Here is a 15,492-nt window from a genome sequence, read left to right as displayed (position 1 = left end):
TCATTAATTGAATTCTTCAAAGGGGTTTTGCAATGGAACAGTCTTCTGGGCTACTGAATTCGTAACTGTGTGGGAGAAGAAATCAATGATACCAGATGTAGGCTAGAGCTGTGTGGAGTGTAATGCAGTGGGATAATGAATCGTGTGCCTTAATTAGTGGCTGAAGTTTGAGTTGCAGTTCAGTTCAGGTCAAATCCACACAGCAAAGGGCAATGGGTTTTGGTTGGATGCCCCAAAGTCTTACACTGCTGTGTTCTGTCTGCTGTTCTGTTTTGTTTCCATATATTCCCATACAATTTTTTCTGTTGTTCAAGAACGATCTCTATACATAGTACTGTGTATATCAATCAGTGTGTATCAATGCAATGATGAACCTAAATTCGTGTAATCCAAATTATCCAGTTAGCCAAGCAGTTTGAGACTGGATTCTCCCCAAACTCAGAATCTAGCATTGTGGTCATTAAATCTTTCCTACAGTATGATTAATTTTAATCAAAGGAGTACCTTCATGTTTGTAATGAGCTTCCAGTGACAGGGTTATAATTTGGTATTGGAAATAAATAAAACTTCCTGGTGATATTACTCTACTGACAGCAGGTTCAACACAAGCCTTGGACATGCATTTTCCTAAAGAGATTCTTTATTGAAAAGTAAAAAAATCTTTTTTCCCTTTTTTTGGGTTCTGCTCTGTATGTTTTATGCAGTACGGAGAAAAACACACCTGTAATGCAGGGACTTTGAGGAATGTCAAAGTAGAGGGTGATAAAATCAAAGAAAATTTTAACATTGTTTTCCACACCAAACGAGTGGGGAATATGTAATAAATCCATTGTATAAGTATCGTCTACACAAAAGATGGAGTGTTCACATACAGTTAAATCAAAACTGTATGTTGTGCTGCTGCTTTGCTGTTATGAAGTTTTAGGAGCATGTAGTAGATTTTCTTGTGCGTTCTTTGAGGAGATAGTAATAGATGTACTTGGAATGAAAAATGATGGGCTCTGTATTTTGTTGTAGTCTCCCACAGCTTGTAATATCGTCCAGGAAGGAAAAGTGAATGATTTGTGCTTCTTTATGCTATTGAGCATTTTAGTCTCAGCCAGGAAAGTGATGCATTTCCCACCTAAATTTTGAAGAAGTTCAGTATCATTCTTCACAACCATCTTTCTTCTGAGCAGTGTGTTCATTGTACCAACCTGTGTTCATCCAACCAGACTTTTCACCTTAATTTGTTTCTTATCACTGTCCAAATTGACTCTTTATATATACATATTGCAGTCTTTCAGTATCTGAATGTCTCTAAAATACCTTTTTATTTCCATGTCCTCAGCAAAGTCTGGAGTTTTTGTTACATCAGTGATTATTCTGGCTTGCCATTTCTACAGGTTCTTACATGTAGACCAGTTATGCTTTAGCTCTTAGCTCCACAGCAGTATAAGATGTTGTCAACAATATGAGATTGCTTTCAGTAATGCGGTTACATTTCTGCAGTTCCCATTTTTTCTTCATATTTAATCTTTCATTTTATAAAGTAACATTCTAATTAATGTGTCCTAACCTAAAGCCACTGTTTCTCGCTCTAAGACAGGGCACAACCATTTGTTTTGTTTTACATCCACCCATTGGAGTGTTCAGATTCACACAGGTTAGATGGGAGAAGTCCGGCATTGCATTTTCCATGGTGCCAAGTATAACTGGTTTGTCAGTAAACTCAGTGTATTGAGATGCAAAGGCATCTCAACCTGTTTAGGGTTAAATTTGGGCTTAAAAAGAAGAACTTTGTGAAAGTGGCAGGATGGTGCTTTTCTGCATTTAGCACTTTAGCTGAAAGTTATTAACTTTCCTATATAAAGATCGTATAGGAATTGCAGTTAGGTTATAGTCTAACTCATTGATGACGATGAAAAGAAGAAAATACAGAAGTTCCAACTCTTTGTGCAGATAGTGGTGTTTGGAATAGAAAGGCTTTCTTAAAGTTAAGTGAACAAAGGGAAAAGAGAGGCAATTCACTCATATATTCACAGCATTTAAGGCTAGTAAGGGCTTACTGCATTATTTAATTTGATATCTTTTATATCACGGGTCATTACATTTCATCCAGTTACTATTTTATTATGCCTTATATCTTTTTCCTTTAACAGGTATTTGTCAGAAGTGTCTCTTCCAAAAGGAGAGCTGATTGAATTTGAGAGTGCCAGGAGATGGGGAATCAACCAGCTTCCTTAGTTTATAGGACATAGGTTTATAGGAGCATTGAATGGTCAAATGGTGTAATTGAACACTGTCGTGTTTTGTAGAAGATAACCTTCTCCAGTATAAAAACTATGCGCCTGCTTTTCCATTTGAGTTTGCCTGGTTTCAGTTCCTACCACTGGCTCTTGATACGCTTTTTCATTGCTTGTTCAAAGACCCTCAATCATTCTCTATATCCTTTAATTGAAAACCTTTGGATTTTCTTTTTGAAAGCTAAACATAACATGTCTTCATGTCTTCCAGGATTGTCTCCAAAGCTATTTTTGAGGAGCTATTTAATGTCAGGATTCATCTCACCAGTCCTCTTCATACCAACCTCACTTTTTTTAGGCAACCCATTTTTATTTTTTTTTTGAGTGGCAAAGGGATTTCTTATTTACTTGTTTGCCTATTTCCACTCTTGCACTTTCCTCAAAGGTTGTTCCTTCTTTTCAGACTGTGCCACTTAATTCCCTCTAGTAAGATTTTACATATGACTGGTTTTAATTCACTTTTTATTTAATGCGCCCTTAGAAAGTGATCAATTTCTAAGACCTTCCTGTCAACCTTCTCATCTGTGTTACCCACAGATTTTGTAAGTTGAGACTTATTATTTCTTTACTGATAGCAACAAGCAACAAGCTCTGTTCCAGTCCCTGTAGTGTGCTGATAAAAATGCTGCCATTCAATGCACGTTCCGTTTAGACGATTTTTTTTTGGAACTGCCATTTAGACAATTCTGAATCCATTTAACACGTGCACTATTGATATTGTATAGTGCTAATTTTTTAATCAGACTGTCATGGAGTAATAAGTCAAATGCATTAATAAAGTCTAAGTCTATTACATCCGTGCTATTACATTTTACATTTATTACAACTAGACTTGTAATTTCATCAGAGAATGAAATCAAGTTTGGCTGACAAGACCTACATTCCATACAGCCATGTTGAATGGCATTAATTATATGCCTATCTTCAACAATTTTTCTTCAGCTGAATGTCTTGTGAGATGCTCTGTTGTGTTGCACAGTATCCCTAAGGCAAGGCCACTCATCCAGTTCACTGATCTCTGCTGTACAACACCACTCAAACCAGAGATAACCTGTATCACAACCAAACCCTTTGCTCTACAGCTTAGATATTTCTCCCAGTACAAATAGTAAAGAAGCTTATCACTGGCATCTACAAGAAAGTGCTGGAATATTTTTTGATGCTGAGATTCCTTTTAATTGAAATTAAATCAGAATATTCTCTCCTGAAGCACATATAGTGCATTCCAACTATGAATAGCATTCAGCCCACTTGCCTAGACCAGAGTCTATTCTGCTAATCCCACCTGCAGTGCTGGTAGTGGGGGCCTTGGTCTAACAAGAGATATCCTATGTGTACAGTGAACAAGGTGGTAAAGGTGGTAAAGTTTTGTTGTCTCCTTTTGTCCTACAGGTGATATATATGTGTGTGTGTCTGTTTATGTATGTACATATTTTCCTTCTATGGATTCTTCTGTTAAAGATACACTTGAAGGAGGGAGGGTCCCCAAGATGCTGGAGCCCTGGCACAGGGTGGAGAGAGCTGTAGGGGTTCCTCCTTGTTGATCTCCCTCAGCCCTTGGCTGTGGTGCTGGGCACCCTGCTCTACATTGCCCTGCTGGGGCTGGATGGGGGGACCAGAGGGACCCTGGGGTTCTTCCAGCTCCAATCACTCCCTGATTCTCTGAAGAAATACTGGGCAGGCACACATACAGAATCACAGAGTTATTAAGGTTGGAAAAGACCTCCAGTACCACTCAGCCCAACCCCTGCCCACACTCACCTTGCCCACATCCCAACTGTTCTTGAACACCTCCAGGGACGGTGACTCCCTGGACAGCCCATCCCAGTGCATCACCACACTTTCAGAGAAGAGATTTTCCCTAATATTTTGTTCTTGAATTTTCATTTACTGTGTTATTCATCCATCCTCTACTAAAACCAATCAGTAGACTTATAGAGAAATATGTGCATCACATTGTAGCTGCAGTACATGCTGCCTTCTCTGGGCACTAGAAGAAGTGTTATTTCCCATGATGTTTTTCTAGGGGGGGCAGAATTTTCAAGTATTTAAGTAAAATTTTATTTAGATTAACAACTTCAGAATTGGCCCACGTTGATAAACTGGTTTTCTTCTCTGTAAGATTGACATATATTTTAGTACAGCTGTATAAAACAGTGTGGATCACACTGAGAAGGTAAAGAATTATATTTTGTAAAGCAGTGAATCAGAAACTCACAGGGGATAACGAGCCAAACATAATCTCCTATTTCGGAGCTGACAAAGTCTGTAGAGAATTGGGAAACATAAAGAAGGTAAGAACACACACAGAAAAAAAGTTAGGCAAATGTTAGTGTCATTTAATGTTTTACAGCAACCTTCAGAACAGTATAAAACTCACCCCCAAAAGCTGAAAAGTGGTCAGGAAAGCAGGAGGTAACTTTTCATCTACAAAAATTCTCTAATCTATGTTAGGCAGGAAGTCAAATAATATCACTATTATGGAGCCTTCTGCCCTCTGAAAGTCTATCAGAGTGTTATTATTTCCATTCTTTTCACACTCGTTACTTGGAAGGTTAAAAAAAAATAAAAATTAAAACAAAAAAATTAAAAATGTCCCCATGGTGGTTTCTCAAGTGTGTTCTTGACTAACCTTTGTTTGCTTGTTTAACACATCGCTATCTTAAGGAGAAGCTGGAAATGTAATGAATGATATCTACAAGATAATAAAAATTCCCAGGCTGGTTTGAGAAGCAGATGCTCAAAAGACCTATTACTTTTTCATATAATACTTTACATATTCACTAGGGCCTTGGCTTTAGCTAGCACAAATTGTTTTAGCTCCAGAATCAATAAGCTCTGAATTGTGCATCGGCTGAAAATCTGCTGCCTGTTCCTTTCAGTTACATTTAGACATTTGTGCCAGAAAATATATGAGACTTATGAAAAGTTCATTGCACAACTATAAGGAGAAGCTATGAGACCATCTTTTAACTTTGGTACTTGAGCTCCATATGTGGTGCCTTACTGTATAGAACTGCAGAATCATGGCATGACTTGAGTTGGAAGAGACCTCAAAGATCATCCACTTCCAACTCCCTTCTGTGGGCAAGGTTGCCAGCCACTAAGTCAGACACCAGATCAGGTTGCGTACGGTCCCATCCAACATCCTTAGAATCACAGAATCATAGAATTACCCAGGTTGGAAAAGACCTTGAAGATCATCAAGTCCAACCGCAGCCTAACCAGTACCCCATCTCTAAAAAACCTCTGCTAAATCATATCCCTGAGTACCACATCCAAACGGCTCTTAAACACATCCAGGGATGGCGATTCAGCCACCTCCCTGGGGAGCCTATTCCAGTACCTAACTACCCTTTCTGTAAAGAAGTTCTTCCTAATATCCAACCTGAACTTGCCCTGGCGCAACTTGAGGCCATTTCCCCTCGTCCTGTCACATGTCACTAGTGAGAAGAGACCTGCCCCACTCTCACTGTAAGAACCTTTCAGGTACTGGAAGACGACAATAAGGTCTCCCCTCAGCCTCCTCTTCCTCAGACTAAACAGCCCCAGCTTCCTTAGCCTCTCCTCATAGGGCTGATTCTCCAAGCCCTTCACGAGCCTCGTTGCCCTTCTCTGAACCTGCTCCAGTACCTCCATGTCCTTCTTGTGCTGAGGTGCCCAAAACTGGACACAGTACTCGAGGTGAGGCCTCACCAATGCCGAGTACAGGGGCAGGATGACTTCCTTAGTCCTGCTCACCACACCATTCTTGATATATGCCAGGATGCCGTTGGCCTTCTTGGCTATTCTTGAACACCTCCAGCAGTGGGGCATAATGCATATAGTAGATGGAGTGGCATGGGCTGGTCTAACCACTGGCACATCCCTTTGTTTCAATGGGCAAAGAGAAGCAAGTCAGAAGTGGGGCAGGAAGGAATAGCTTTGGCGTTGAATAAATTTCAGAACCCAATTCACCAAGGGCTGAAGCATTGGGAGGAAAAGCCCACGTGCCACGTGGGTGCTGGCAGGTGAGGAGTCCTTTGAAGTTGCTCTACTTTGCAGGAAATAATGAACTGCATGCAGCAAGTTAAAACGAATGAGCTCAGTTCTCTAATCCATTGGCTCGGGCACTCACCTGGGAGATGATTAAGAAGGTGAAAATCTAAACACTATTAGGGAGAAAAAGAATTGAAAGGAAGCACTGACGTGTCACTCAGATGTCTTTTTTTATTTTATTTTATTTTATTCCATTGCTCTTTACAGGAAGGTTTTTGTCAGAGTTTGAATCCCCACTGAAAGAGCTCACTGTAGCTAATCCTCTGAGAGTGGCTATGTTTTCTAAGTGGGAAATAGATACAGGATAAACAGACAGGCTGCTGTTGGCACACAGCCCTTCCTGCCATGGTGTAATGAAGTCTTATCGGCTGCAGCAAGGTTCTTCTATGGCTAAGCTCCTTCCAAAGCTGAAGGAGAACTGAGCACCATGGCTGGAAATCCGATACTGGAACCTACAAATAAAGGATTCCCATTTGCACATTTAACAGCAAATTGAATTACATTTAGTGATTCGATAAATCATGTGCTTCAAAGTTTGAGCTCTCTTGGGAGGAGGCTCCTGGAACTTTTGGAACTTCGAACAAAGCACACTTTTGCTGTGGAATATTAAAAATCAGATAATTAAAACCAATAGGTGATCTGAGGACACCGTGACTCTCTGACTTTATATAAATGGACGTTTTGTGATAAATTCTGAAAGAAGTACGAAGTTGAGGAGCTGAATATCACTGAGAGAATGCCATCCATCACTGAGCAAATTAAACTGTTTCAGCTGTTCCCTGTTAGCTGGTTTAAACCTCTCCTTAGAAGACGTGTAGCTTTTTTCTTTGATTACTGCCTCTCCATTTTAAGAAATCTTACAAATAAAGACTTGGTTAGAAGTGTTTCAATATGGGTGGGTTTTCTTACAGCACAAAGGTGTGGTTGGCTGTTTTGATGCCTGCTCAGTTCTTTCTCTGTTGTGTACTTAGCATATAAATCCAAGAGAACTGCAGTTATTCTGTTTTTTGCCGTCAAATTTCATAGAACCGTAGAACTGTTGACCTTACAGGTCTTCAAATCCAACTCCCCTGTAGGAACAGGGAAGCTTAATGCCAAAAATTAACTAAGAAGGCAAACAGAGTTTTGATTTCCTTTTGTCACTTTGCCTTCAGCTGAGTCACATCCAGTGTGACCACCACAAACGGCTGAGATTCTTCATAGTAGAAATAGCCATGCCATGTTCGGAAAGGAAACCCAGTAGGTTGTGGAGTGGCTTTGAGGAAAATTAAAGGTGAATCTGATAAAACCGGCAGGCATTATCTCCTTGCTTTCTCTGTGAGGATGAATATTGATTTTAAAGATGCTCTAGGTTCTAACAGTCTGTTAGCCATACATCTAAAGGTTGTTGTTTTTTTTCTCCACGAGGTCAGCCTACGGCGTTCTTAGGGTAGCGCTGCTATTTCCTTATTCAGAGGAAAAGAAGAAAGCTAATTCTTTGAACTTCTGGATTAGTCAGAGCAGACAGTGTTGACAAGATATAATTGCTGCTTCAATTGAGAGGAAAGGTAATGCCTCTGTTGTTTTGAAGTTCTTGAAGAAACTCTCGTGTGATCTAAAGCTACTTGTCTTAGACAAGCAGTTTTACTCCTGGGTGATAAGAACTTTCACATTGGCTTAAAAAAATAATGAAGTCAGAAGCCACTCCTTAATCTTTTCAGTTACATGGAGTGGGCTTGCAAAATCTGGATGCACCGTTGTCCATTTGCTCTCCTTTATACAGAGCAACAATACAAAGCCTGAGCTGGTCTTCAGCTAAGGCAAAAAACCATTATTTTCCCTGATAACCCATGTTAAAATTTGGAATTTAGAATAAACTCCTTCCCTGACCTAAGCTGGCTGTCAGTTCTCACCATTCTATGGGAAGACCATTTCACTTTACTATCAAGCCAACACTCTGTGACTTTTATTTTTATCCTACTAAATGTACGATCCCTTTCAGTTACCCTGCCATCAGAATTTGCCTTCAGATATTGGATTGCTTCTGTTCACTTCAATAGGAACAGCTCGTATGAAAGAGGAATGGGGCCATCATTTGCCTGGACAGTATCCTGGTGGTCAGGATGGCGTGGCTATAGCTACAGGTTACATATAATTTGTACATTTTTGCCGTTTAATCTCAGGGTGCCTATCTTTGCTGTATTGTCAAACACTCTGGACAGGAACCAGATTGATTTTATCAAAGTTTTCATTACAGGTATCCCAGATGCCCCTTTTACTTCTCTGTGTTCTAGACTAAATGTAATCCTACACTTTTAAATCCCCTTTAATAGCTAGCCCACCCCTCTGTGCCTCATTTAGGATTTCTTCTTTTCATGTGCCCCAATTAACCGATATAATGCTGTCTTACTTTTCCCTCTTACTTCCCTTTTATATGTCTTAGCATCCGTTTCATTTCCTTCCTACTTTTTTCCATTGTTTCCCCCCCCAGATTTTTCCCTTATTATCAGACTGGCATTTTCACTGACCATTCCCTGGTTACTTATGGACTGATTTATCATGTTTGGTGGCAGCTAATTCAGAACCCACCAATGGGCCAGATTCACCTGGTCAGTGCACTGCATGAAATTCCAGACGGTTCTGTTGAAGTCAGCTGGGTAAAGCTGAAATTTATGCTGGTGAGAATGACACAAAAACCTGGCATAACCTGAACGAGCAGCCGATTATGTGCCATCCTAAAAGTAATTCTGACCATCCAGCTTACTTTGGTTGATTATTTCCTTGTTACGATTTGACTGGAGAATAGGGTTGTTGGGTTTTTTTTCCTGATAATGGATATATTATGGCAACAAAAATGCCTATGTTTATAAATCTCTGATATGTGCTTGTGCAGCACTCAGTGCCATGGACTCTCACCTTGCAGTGCCTGGGTGTTCAGCAATCTGTTCATTATTGCTGAAGAAAATTACGCGGCCAGATACTTTATGTTTTAAGAAGCTTAATCTTTCAATAATATAATAAAGAATGAAAGAATCTGAGCCATAAAGTAACTGAAATACAGGAATAATGTCTTTTAATGTGAAGTAATCCCTGATTACCTTCCTTGAACTTTATCTGCTGCCACAAAGTTCAATTAGGAGCTGTTTGACTCTTTCTGAGGCCCGCTGGGATCAATGTGTTGGCTGATATAGACTAGCTTGGAATTTTTTGTATCATCTTGTGTAAACGTGCCTTTGAACTTAGTCTTCACTATCAATTATTTCACCCATATCTTACCTTATTGCTGGTGAAACCCAGTTTCCTACTGTCAGGACAGTGTAGGTGTTGTATTTTTCATCTTTTTTCATACTCTTTCATATATTAATATTATATGTAGAATACTAAGTAATATTTTACTAATTGTCCGGTGCAAATATTTAAGAGGTATTCTGTTTTTTTTACTGCTGAAACTTGACAAACGTCTGTAAAAATATCACTGTCTTACCTTGTTTTTACTCTGTCTGGTATGTTTTGTGATGGCCTTGTCCAACCCTATAAATATCATAGGGCTACTATGTACATAAAACGTTGTATATAAGAAGATCATGCCTTTAAAAATGCATTAAAAATAATAAAAAGGGAAACAAAGGATTGTGCTTTTGATCTCAATATTTAAAATAATGGGTATGCGGCAGCTAATTCTCACTAATAGGATCTGATTTTGTCTTTTAAGGTAGAACTGGCCACACAGAGGCTGTACGAGTGGTATATCAGCCAGAAAACATCAGCTTTGAGAAACTGCTCAAGGTCTTCTGGGAGAATCATGACCCGACACAAGGTAGAGTGATGAGTGAGCCAGTATTTAATTATCTCACTAATTACAGCTGGGATAATTAGTGTTTGAGCTGCATGGAAGAGATGAACCTTGAAATCACACCGGAGCTCGAGAATATGATTGCAGACATTTATTGACAGAGAAAGAGAGAAAGAGAGAGAATGAGAGTACAGAAACTCACAATACCCCTCCTCCTTTACAGCTGTCTGTGCTGGGAAAATTCCCACAGAGAGACACAGCAGACAATAGAATATTTTTTTTCTCAGCTTTGATTATGACAATTTCTTCCTTTTGTCCCTTAATTTAAAGCATGTTTCTTTGCAGCTTCAAATGTGGCCATATTTTTTTTTGGTTATGCTGAGAAAATTTATACTGTGTAAAATATATACAAAATTTTTTTTGCTGTATTTTCCAATGGCGGTGATTATTTTTTTACCATTAGCCACAAAAATGAACAGAAGATGTCGGAGGTGATGTGCTGAGCAGAGCATTCTGTCTCTTTGCCTTCCTCAAACCTTTCGATTCATCTCTCTTGGAAGAGATTTTGTGGTGACTTTATACACATCTGTGCAAACATAAATGGGAAACTGTGCTGGGAAAACACTGCACATGTTTATATAGTCTCAATAAGCATCACACTTGATACCGTTTTCTAGAAATACTTGGTGCAGCAGCTCATTTCAATATTTTAACAGCTACCATAATTATGCCACTTGTTACCACATCTGGTGACAAAAAGCGCAGATGATACCTACAGAATGGGACACCACCCCGAGAGTCACTAACTCTGAAAAGGATCCAGGGGCTTTTGTGGATGAAGTGTCTTCCACTGAGCCCAGAGTGCAGCAGGAAGACAAAAAATTGCTATTGCAGCTCCTGCCTGTGTGAAAAGGGAAGCCTTAGTCAGGGTGAGGAGGCTTTCTGGAGGCAGCCAGTAAGATCTCATGGATTTGTTAAGGCTGGAAAAGACCACTGAGATCATCAGATCCAAGTGTCAACCCGGGATCTCCATGCCCACCAAGCCAGTGTTCCTAAGTGCTTTACCTACCCTTTTCTTGAACACCTTGAGGGATGGTGAACCCACCATCTCCTTGGACAGCCTGTTCCAATGCATTACCACTATCTAAGAAGAAATGTTTCCTAATATCCAACCTGAATGTCTCCTCATCCAGCCTGAGGCCATTACCTCTTGTCCCAGTGCTGTTACCTGGGAGCAGAGGCCAACCCCCACCTCACCACAGCCTCCTTTCAGGAGCTGGAGAAAGCAATGGGGTCTCCGCTGAGCTCCTCTGCTCCAGACTGACCCATCCCAGTGCCCTCATCCACTCCCTGTAACACCTAGGATCTGTGCTCCAGAATCTTCACTGCTTTGTTGCCTTTCTTAGAAACATTTTGTGTCCTTTCTGTGTTGACCTACCAAGGGTTATAGAACAGAAAAAGGACACGTTCAAACGTCAAACATCATTGTGAGACTGACAATCCAACCACAGGTGGACCATGACTAGATACAATAACTGGACATTCAGTCCAGTTCCACCTCAGGATGAAATCTTTTTGCAGCTTGCAGTGTAATTAAGCACTGGATTCTTTTTCCGTCACCATCGTTTCAAGTCTTCAACATGAGGTCATTTATCGTTTGAAAGAAGAGCTAGCTTCAGTTCATAAGAAGAAGCTCACATAGACAATGTGTGGTGGCAGAGGCGTGTTCTGGGATGCGTTGATTTATGTCTGTCCTTGACCAACCCCTTCCTTTATATTTGTGTTCAGAATGATGTGCTTGCACCACCCTTGAAACTCTTGCTTTGAGACAATATCCGTCTTCACATCGTGCTTCAGGACCTTTGTGGTTTGCTTGTAGGTTTCAGTAAGGCATTTTATCCCATCCTACCGCTGGGTTAGTTCTAGTTTTGTTCTTTTTGATTTGGATTCTCAGCAATTGGCCATAACCTGGCCTCTCTATGAGTGTGTATTACTCATAGGATGGGTTTCATCCCAATTGCCAGAGCTAGGAACTGACGACCAGAGCTGTATGGTTTTTTTTGCCTTCCAGAAAAGCATGAGGAATGGATCTCTGCTGATGTAATCAGGGAAACTACAACCTAACCAGTTCTCTGCCACTGCTGTAGTCTTGCCTTTGGGTGTGTTTGGTTGGTCACTCTGTGTGGCACAGATGCAGTAGCTTGGTCTCTAAAGAGCTTCCCTACATTAGGTTGGCTGAAGTATTGGGCATAATGTAGTAGTTGTGGCAAATGAAATTAAGGTTCCTTCTGGCTTTAAAACAAGATAATAATAATGACATCTTTGTATTCGCTTTACATCCTCACATAACTGAGGTTCAGAATAGTTCCAGTCAGTGCTTTCAGAAGAAGGTTGGATGCTGGCAGATGTATGATTCACTTCTTGATTTCTGGCAACTGGGGAAACATCACCTAATTAGCCTGGGCACGGAGCCACACTAATGTGACCGTATTCCTTCTGGGACGTAAGCTAATATCTCTGCATGATGCTGCAGTGTGGATACCCAAGTCATTCACAGCTACCTCAGGAATCTGTGTGGCTCTGTGGTGCCTGGTATAAACAGAGCTAAGCCTTCATTAAGAGGAATTTTTTCACCCAGAGGGTGGTGACGCACTGAACAGGTTGCCCAAGGAGGCTGTGGATGCCCCATCCCTGCAGGCATTCAAGGCCAGGCTGGATGTGGCTCTGGGCAGCCTGGGCTGCTGGTTGGTGACCCTGCACATGGCAGGGGGTTGGAACCAGATGGTCATTGTGCTCCTTTTCAGCGCAGGCCATTCTTGGATTCTATGATTCTGTGATTTATCCTAGCTTGACTTGGCAAAAGTTCCAAATGGTTCTTTTGTAAGAATGTTCTGAACATGAGGGCATCGCTTTACCCATGGAGATGATGACAGCCACTGAAGCCTTCATGTGCTCCAGACATGGCTGATGTGGACAGATTGCTTTACCAATGCATTTTTATGATTGCTTATTGCTGAACTGTTGAGTGTCCTTGTAAAGCTCACTACCTCGCTGCAGACTTTCTTTGTTTGAGAAAAACTAAACTACTAGGTCCCAATTTCAAGTTTCTTTGTCTTATGGAGTAGGGATGATACGCTATATATCTTTCTCAAGTTGTGGCCGTTAGCACTAGAAACTTAGTAAGGTGGAATTATTTCTTCACCTTGATTTGTACCCACTCCCTCCTTTTATCTTGCTATGGGAAACGTGGTTTTCTGTAAAGATACTGAAAGTGAGAATTATCTCTCTGACCTGTGATATTTTTCTTCTTTCCTGAAATTCAGCTGTGTGCAAAGTCTTATTTAGCCAGCCTTACGGGAATGCAGCTCAGTCCGTCAAAGGGAAGGCTTTTACCAAGCAGTTAAATCAGAAAGATTTCTTATTCATGAAATTCAGCACACTCTTTAGATGAATCCAATGTCTCATACAGGCAGAAAGCGCTGGACTTGCTGAGTATAGTGCTCACTCAGAAATACAAAAGCTCCGTCTGTGGCACTGCCTTATCTTTCCCCCAGAAGTCGGGTTAATGCCATTTAAGCCATCATGTCCCCCACAGAAACAATGGACTTGTCTAGTTGTCCCAGCGTCATTAAACATCAAATATGGAAATATGCACTTGTATTGTTTCAGATTCTGCTGCAATGGAGGACCTTTCAAATATCGATCTGGGTGGTACCAACTGCTAAAGGATACAGACAGGCAGTCCTATCATTCGTTGTTGAAAGAGCGTATTAATATTCAGGAGTTCTGCTTTCCAAGCAGTTGGACCTCCTGCCTTCAAGATGAGGCAGACATCTCACCGGGATTCAAGGTTTCTCTGGGAGGCAGCCTGGCTCTTGTTTCATGAAGCTCTTGAGTCTGAGTATTATACAGAAGACTACTGAAAAGCAAGAACCTTTGATCAGTCAAACAGCTTATGAGTTGAAAGAGATTGTCCCAGATGAGCATCTCCTAAGTGTGGGGCCCTGATAAAGTCCTCCTTGACTATTAATTTAGGCTGTATTTTATAATTCATTACATTTGGGATACTGAAAAAGCAACAAACAAACCATTGAATTCTGCCAAGTGACATATGGTTGTCATCTCTGTTCAGCCTCTACTGCACAGATCAGCATTCCTTCTCTCCTAGGAATAATCTTATCTGTAATGGGAATGCTCTGTACAACTCTAGAAGTGCTTGAGGTGGTTGCTTCTTTGTGGCCGATGCAGCAAAAGAGGGTGAATGTCATATGCTAAAAACACTGTTGAATCCTCCAGCTGTTTGCTTTGTGCATCACGTTGTAGAGTTACAGAGGCATGGAGCAGATTCTGTATTGCCCTGTTTTTGCACCAAAGGCACCTTTCTTAGAGCCTTCCAGATTCTTTTTCTATATAAACCTGGCCATCTCCTCCAAATTGCATCCTTACGATGGATTTGCTGGCACCTCCATGCTGTGCGTCCACTTTCAGCCCATCAGTTAGTGTTGTGCCTCAGCCTGTTTTCACGCTTTCTGAGAACTAATCTTTGACCTGTCTGTAGGATGCCACATCTTTCTTCATGCTGACACTGACAGCCACAAAATCCTCTGTTCAAGCTGAAAACTAACCCTGCATGAACTGAAATGTAGCTTTGAGCCTGGACTTCCATTGCCAGGAGCACAACTGCTAGTGAGACTGTCCTTCTGGCACCAGCAATGCCTGCCAGTGTGTGAGCCAGTTGGGAAACTCAACCTTACTTATGTTCAGGGAAGAAAACGATGTGTTTTATCTGATCAGAAAGTTTGGCCACTCTGAGAAGAGTCAGAAACGATATCTCCAAGTCTCTGGAAACATCTTTATGAAACAGGATGAATCAGTTTGTTGTGGTACAAGCAGGATTCCTGTTAAGCATAGTGCCATTATTATTATTATGTTGATTCTTTGGAAGACTGAAGTCTTACACGCATCAGAGATTTCAGCTCAATCTGAGGCAGCTTTAAAGGATGATTCTTTGCTGCTTTTGTAGAATCATGGAATCATAGAATCACTGGGGTTGGAAAAGAGCACTTTGATCATCAGATCCAACCATCAACCCATCACCCTCGTGCCTACCCCATGTCCCTCGGTGCCACATCTCTGCCTCAGTAGTTGTACATTTCTTTTAAGCAGAAAAAAACACCCCAAATACTATTTCCTCATTTCGAAAACATACCTGGAGCAATGAAAAATCCACTCATGTCCTTTCACGCCTTCCTCTCTTGAAAACCTTACACTTGTTTTGGTAGTTCTCCTTCATGTATTTATCGAGAGTATCCAGTCCTTCCCAACTGCTGCAGTTCTCAGTTCTCTCTATATACACAAATCCTATTATTTTTCATTTCTGCTTCTGGCTTTTGCTTG

The 15,492-nt window shown here is 40.8% G+C and overlaps 1 protein-coding gene across 3 annotated transcripts in view; it reads left to right on the top strand.

Moving 5' to 3' along the window:
• Positions 1-15,492, top strand: part of MSRA (methionine sulfoxide reductase A) — a 253,554-nt gene that overhangs the window by 137,312 nt on the left and 100,750 nt on the right. For 2 of the 3 annotated variants that reach the window (XM_072331485.1, XM_072331486.1), the window contains one exon: positions 10,015-10,119. The exons of the other annotated variant lie outside the window; for it this stretch is intronic. In XM_072331485.1, the coding sequence (XP_072187586.1) occupies positions 10,015-10,119 (105 nt within the window). The remainder of the gene's footprint in view (positions 1-10,014; positions 10,120-15,492) is intronic. 3 annotated transcript variants of the gene reach the window in all.

Source organism: Excalfactoria chinensis, chromosome 3, assembly GCF_039878825.1.
Source record: "Excalfactoria chinensis isolate bCotChi1 chromosome 3, bCotChi1.hap2, whole genome shotgun sequence".
Lineage (NCBI taxonomy): Eukaryota > Metazoa > Chordata > Aves > Galliformes > Phasianidae > Excalfactoria > Excalfactoria chinensis.
Note: the sequence above shows the minus strand (reverse complement) of the source record. Positions and strands in the feature narration are given on the sequence as shown.